Below are 6,540 nucleotides of genomic sequence, written 5' to 3'. Positions count from 1 at the left end.
AACATGGAGGGTCGATTCCCGGTCATATCGTAATTCCGCGTGATCTAGAATTGGCGGATCGTAATCTTTTCAATGATTATTTTGCTAATAAACCAAGATACAATGAAACAATGTTTCGAAGACGTTTTCGAATGTAACGAGGCCTTTTTTTTCGTATTGTTGAAGCTGTAAAGAATCATGATCGTTATTTCATACAACGAGTAGATGGTCTTGGTCGGCTGGGACTCTCTACTAATCAAAAAATTACTTCTACAATGCGGATGTTGGCATACGGTACACCAGCGGATGCTGCTGATGAATATATTAAGATAGGAGAATCAACTACAATTCAATGCCTTCAACGTTTTTGTCGGGATATTATAGAGGTGTTTGCAGAGCGATACCTAAGGTCACCTACCTCCATTGATATTGATAGACTACTGCGTATTGGTGAAAAACGTGGATTTCCTGGAATGTTGGGAAGCTTGTACTGTATGCATTGGAGATGGAAAAATTGCCCAACAGCATGGGCAGGACAATACACGGGTCGTAGTGGTTCTCCGACCATTATTTTGGAAGCGGTTGCTGATTATGATCTTTGGATATGGCATGCATTTTTTGGTATGCCAGGGTCTAACAATGACATCAATGTTCTCGAGGCATCCAATCTTTTTTCAAATCCTGCGCAAGGTATCGCTCTTCCAGCAAATTACTTTATTGGTGGAAAAGAGTATCATCAAGGATATTATTTAGCCGATGACATATATCCTAAATGGTCAACTCTTGTGCAAACAATTCATGATCCACGCAGTCCCAAAAAAATATTTTGCAATGAAACAAGAGTCATGTAGGAAAGATGTCGAATGCGCATTTTGAGTATTTCAATCACGATTTGCAATTGTATCATCTCCAGCACGTGCTTGGCAGAAGAAACACTTGCAAGATATAATGATTTCATGCATTATAATGCACAATATGATTATCGAAGATGAGCGTGACTTGGATACACCAATCCAAGATGCGTTGGAAGCACCAACTCCAAATGTGGATATGGTTACGGATCAAAATATAAGATTTCAAGAATTTCTTGCTCGGTATAAAAAAATAAGGGACAGAGAGGCTCACTTCGCACTACGAGATGCACTAATCGACCATTTATGGGATTTATATAGTAATTCCGTTAATTAAAAGTTGGATATTTGTGTGTCATTTCTATTTTATAAGCATCATTTGAATATTGGTTGTATGTTAGTAATTTATGTTCAAAATATTTATATGCGTGATTGTAATTTTTTTGAATGATTAGTTAATTATATTTAATTAAGTATTGNTTCTTGATCCGTACTAATTAATTAATTAATTAATTTATCACGTTTAACTAAGCGCGTTAAGCCACTATTGGGGTAAATAATGGAGTAATACCATCAACCACTACCATTTTAATTTTTCTATAATCTGATTTGAATATAGTCATTTAATTTTTTTTTAAAATTATAATGATATTAAATTTTTATCTATTTTACATCTATGTCTTAATAAGAAAGAGATCTCACATTATTAAATATTCTTAAATTTTAATATTGTATAATTATAAAAAAATTCATCTTACTGAATGTTACGTGATATTTAATTTGGTAATTTGTCATAACTAATTTTGTAAAACAAATTATGTGGCCTGGTTCGGTACGGTATATCGATTTTTTTTAATAATATCGTATACCGTACCGAAATTTTTCGGTACCGAAAATGAATATCGATACCGTATCGAAATTTCGGTATGACATAACTTACATACCGTTCTTACCAAAAAAATTCGGTATACCGCAATTTCGATACGGTATCGGTATAATATCGTCTATACCGAATTTTTTTAAAAAAAATTGTTAATCTCATCACAATGACAACAAAATAATTTTATTATAGTAATTTTTCGGTATTTCGGTATATACCGAATTACCGAACATTTCAAAAATATATACCGATACCGATACCGAAAATTTCATATCGTAATGAAATTTTCGATAAACCGTTAATATCGATATATGTGATATATATCGATATGATATGTATAGTATATCGAAATTTCGGTATTTAACCTTAAAAATACATAATGGATTCAGAACCAAAAATATATTTTTAAAAAATAAACAATTATACTAAATTGAGCCATCTGTGCCATATCCCATATTGAGGATGACGTTTGTGGCAAAGAATTCATGTTTTTCTTGTTTGTACCTTTGACACGCAACGCCTTCCCAGCTGGTCGAGCCGGGCCCGCCGATGTCACAGGGCGGCGCCGACGTGACGGTAACAACGGCGGCGCCCAACGTAAAAATAAAAGTTACTGCCGAAGAATTCGATATTTTTTATTTTGCCATCTTCGACAAATTTTTATCGGCCGATATTATATTATATAGGTGAAAACAGGAAATCCTAAATTCTTCCTTTTCCCCTTCGTAATCTTCACGCATCACTGTCAACTTGTCGACAAATCTTGTTTCTTCATCATGAATACTCCTTGATTACAGCCCAAAACCGGAATTTGAAAGGAAAAGATCTTATCTTTATTCGTTGAATTATGAGTTGATTGGGTGGATTTGATTGATTGAGTTTGGGGTTTCAATGGGCTGCGCGGAATCGAAGATCGAGAACGAGGAAGCTGTGCTTCGATGCAGAGACCGTAAGCAATTCATGAAGCAGGCGGTGATCGCGCGGAACAAGTTCGCCGCCGCGCATTCAGCTCACGCGGTGTCGTTGAAAAACTCCGGCGCGGCCCTCAGCGACTTTGCTCACGGAGAAGTTGTTTTTCCGTCCTCCGCCGCAGTTGACCCTTCGACAGCATCGTCCAGTGGTGCCAGCGCCACTCCCCACCCTATCCCGTACGATAACTTCCTTGTTCCTCCACCTCCCCTCCCCCCGTCATTCAGCACCGCCGCTCCTCTCCAACGTGCTAGTACCATGCCTGAGTTTTCGATTCCCCTGCCGGAGAATAAGCATTCCGATCCCATCATCGAGGAAGTAAATGATGAAGAGGATGATAAGGAAAGTGAAAGCAGTCATAGCTTGAGGCAACGGAGCAGCAAGAGTGGGAGAAGAGGAGTCCTTTCGTCTCCCGAGGTTATTGCTGGGGAGGTTATGCATCAGCCGCTGGAACATGAACGTCATGAACAGCAGCAGCAGCCGATTCCTCCTCCAGATAATAAGGGGATGTCTCGGTGGGATTACTTCTTCTCAATGGAACACGTACCAGGTCCCACACTAGCAGAGGTGGAGGAGAATCACGTAGCGCGGGAAGAGATCGAACGAAAGATGGTCAACGAGAGCGCTAAACGAAGTGAAATGGATAGGGGAAAGAAAGGGGAGACGGTGGATGTGATGGAGAAGGTGAGTGAGCTTCCCCCGCATCTGCCACCGCCAGAAGAAGCACTGACTACAACGAAGGTTGTGAAGAAAGGGAAACAGGTTGTTCTACCGCCAGGGAAAAAGAACAGCGGTGGGAGTAATTTGAACCTGGTGCAGATATTTGCTGATATGGATGATTGTTTCCTCAAGGCTTCAGAGAGTGCTCAAGAGGTTTCTCGAATGCTGGAGGCAACCCGCTTGCATTACCATTCAAATTTTGCTGACAAGAGAGGTATATATTCTTGTGAGCTTGTGTTTAACGGGTTTGGAAATGCCAAGATTTTATTTTGATCTCACGATTGTTGTAAAAATAGTTTTCTCCGATATGGTTTAAGTATGAATCTTTATGAAAAAGAGGTACGGAATCATTGCAGCATATATTAATTAATCTAGAAGTACAAAGATTCAAATTTGATTTTTCACTTGTTCGGGGAGGAAGATTTATTCCCTCATTGTGAATCGTGTGTTAAAGTGTTGATATTGTTTCCTAATCAAGGTGCATGATTATTAGAAGTCCAAAAGGCATGTGTTTAGGCTCAGGGCATAACGAACTCGGACCTTGTGCTTAGATGCAAACTGAGGCCAAGCATTTAAATGAATCTTATAGCTCAATAGTGAAGCATTTAGCTTAGTAAATTTAAAGGTTAAGGTACCCTCTAAGCATGATTGATAGATTAATGTATATTTGATTCAGATATTCGAATGTTATAATACTCACTTTGTTCCTAAGCTTTACGGTACCCATGCGTGCCCATTTATGGGATTCACACCTCTTGCTACTATGATTCAGAACATTCTTTTGAGGATGATTCCTCAACACAACATCTTTGATTAGTTGAGTTTGGATTAGCAATGGATTATTCGAGAGTTCTAAATCCTTGCGTAGCAGGTCATATTAATCATTCGGAGAGGGTCATGCGTGTCATCACATGGAATAGGTCATTCAAAGGTTTGCCCAACGAAAATGATGGTACAGATGATTTTGATTCAGAAGAGCAAGAAACACATGCGACAGTTTTGGACAAAATGCTGGCATGGGAGAAAAAGCTTTATGATGAAGTGAAGGTATAGTCCGTTGTATCTCTAGTTTAACTGTGTCCTCTTCTAAAGATCATTCCTAATCCACCCATATGCTTAGTTATAAGTTCAGGCCCATTCTTTTAAATTTTCTTGGAAATTCCAACCGAAATTTCATCACATTGTTTTAAATTTTCTTCGAAATTCCTATTTTTGTGTTTCTTGACCTACTGAAACGAAATTCAACTTTCGAACTCTTTTTCAAAATATTCTTTGACATGTTATAGAAGAACAAACAGATGACAATAACTTACGTTGTTTCACTATTACTAAAACAGATAGTGGTTTATATGATTACAAAATGTTTACAAGATACATCGCTAATCGCAAATATTATCAATTTTTTAGAGACTTTTGTTATGGTCATATATTTGTAAATTTCCATGATTTTCCTAAATCGGAAACAAATATTTTGTACACCCTCAAAATTTATAAGAATAATACTGCTGAAATATGTATTGGAACTAATAATTAATACCTTGGTCCTATCTGTTACAAGATTTTACCTCATGCTATGGCCTTTCCCAACACACAATCATCTGCGTTTGATAACACTTCTATTGTCTGTTATTCTTAACAGGCAGGTGAGCAGATGAAACTCGAATATCAGAAAAAGGTTAAGCGGCTAAACAAGCTGAAGCAACATGGTTCGAACTTGGAAGCATTAGAGAGAATGAAAGCAGCTGTCAGCCATCTGCACACAAGATACATTGTTGACATGCAATCCATGGACTCCACTGTCTCCGAAATTAATCGCTTACGTGATGAACAGCTCTATCCCAAACTCGTCGCCCTTGTTGATGGGTGAGTTGCTAATGGACTACTATCAGAAAATTAAAATTTTCCATTTACTTGTTTTGAATCGTATATTTCTTTTTATTTTGAGTGAATTACCAGGATGGCAGCAATGTGGGAGACGATGAGATCACAGCATGAAAGGAAATCCGAGATTGTACAAGCTTTAAGATTGCTTGGTGACTCTCAATCTCCTAAAGAAACTAGTGACCACCACTTTGAGCGGACACACGAGTTAGTAGGTGTTATTCGAGAGTGGCATTCAAATATCGACGAATTGATGACCCAACAAAGAGAATACATTAAAGCTATCGACAGTTGGTTGAAACTAAACCTTATCCCCATCGACACAAACTTGAATGAGAAAGTCTCTTCTCCTGGTCGATATCAAAATCCACCGATTCTGAAGCTTGTCCAAACGTGGAACGGTTATCTCAATAAACTTCATGACCAAGCGGCAAAAGCCGCCATTATGAATTTTGCTGCCACGATGGAAACCATATGGCTATACCAAAAAGATGAGATGGATTTTCGGAAAAGATGTGCAGATTCTAGGAAAGACCTTGTAAGAAAGAAGCAGGATTTTGAGAATTGGTATAACAAGTACATGCAGAAGAGAACACCCCCGGATGAAATGGATCCGGACAGGACGCAGGACAAAGATCTCTATGCTGAACGTAAGTTAATTGTGGAATCGGCGGAACATAAATTAGAAAACGAAGAGGAAGCTTACTTGAAGCATTGTGTTCAAGTTAGACAGAAGTCTCTGAATAGTCTGAAAAGCCAACTGCCTGCACTTTTTCAGGCACTGTCCGATTTTTCTCTTGCTTGCTCGGATATGTACGATAACTTGAGGTCCATCGCGCAGCGGCAGAACAGGAACGAGGCATGATGGAATGCAAGACTTTTTCCACTTGTGTTATTTGTTTAAATTGATCTGTGTATTTTATATATATCATTTTGCTGTGAAGTAGAGGTAGGACCTGCGAAAGTACATTGGTCTCTTGTTCATGCATGCAAGTAGTTAAGCTATATATGGAATTGAAAGGTGGCAACCATATATATTTTACTTTTATTGAGTTCGTATTTAATTTTTCTTTTTACTTGTTTTACCAAAGATGATGAAGGGATAAATTAGAAAGAAATAAACAAAATGCTCAGCCAATGCTAATAACATGTTTTGAATCTCATCACTGCATGAATCTTTTTTCAAGCTAGTATGGATCAAACACATGAATCTCTAATCTAATCTTAACTCTCTCTCAGATCAATTCATGATGGACTACT

The 6,540-nt window shown here is 38.0% G+C and overlaps 2 protein-coding genes across 3 annotated transcripts; both read left to right on the top strand.

Annotated features, from left to right (window-relative positions):
• The first annotated feature begins 254 nt into the window (after window positions 1-254).
• On the top strand, window positions 255-1,167 carry LOC140965695 (uncharacterized). The gene is made up of 2 exons (XM_073425843.1): window positions 255-669; window positions 893-1,167. The coding sequence occupies exons 1-2, from the start codon at window positions 255-257 to the stop codon at window positions 1,165-1,167; spliced, it is 690 nt and encodes a 229-aa protein (XP_073281944.1).
• A 1,067-nt stretch (window positions 1,168-2,234) lies between these two features.
• On the top strand, window positions 2,235-6,339 carry LOC140965694 (nitrate regulatory gene2 protein-like). 2 transcript variants are annotated; one of them, XM_073425841.1, is made up of 4 exons: window positions 2,235-3,613; window positions 4,268-4,446; window positions 5,039-5,262; window positions 5,356-6,339. In XM_073425841.1, exons 1-4 carry the CDS (start codon window positions 2,602-2,604, stop codon window positions 6,143-6,145), a joined length of 2,205 nt encoding a protein of 734 aa, XP_073281942.1. In that variant the 5' UTR covers window positions 2,235-2,601; the 3' UTR covers window positions 6,146-6,339. The 2 variants fall into 2 exon arrangements, with proteins under 2 accessions (XP_073281942.1, XP_073281943.1); XM_073425842.1 differs by having other exon boundaries at window positions 2,237-3,613; window positions 4,271-4,446.
• Window positions 6,340-6,540: the final 201 nt, after the last annotated feature.

This window comes from Primulina huaijiensis, unplaced genomic scaffold (assembly GCF_012295235.1).
Source record: "Primulina huaijiensis isolate GDHJ02 unplaced genomic scaffold, ASM1229523v2 scaffold11795, whole genome shotgun sequence".
Taxonomy (NCBI): domain Eukaryota; kingdom Viridiplantae; phylum Streptophyta; class Magnoliopsida; order Lamiales; family Gesneriaceae; genus Primulina; species Primulina huaijiensis.
The sequence above is the reverse complement of the archived record's forward strand: the minus strand, read 5'-3'. Positions and strand labels throughout refer to the sequence as shown.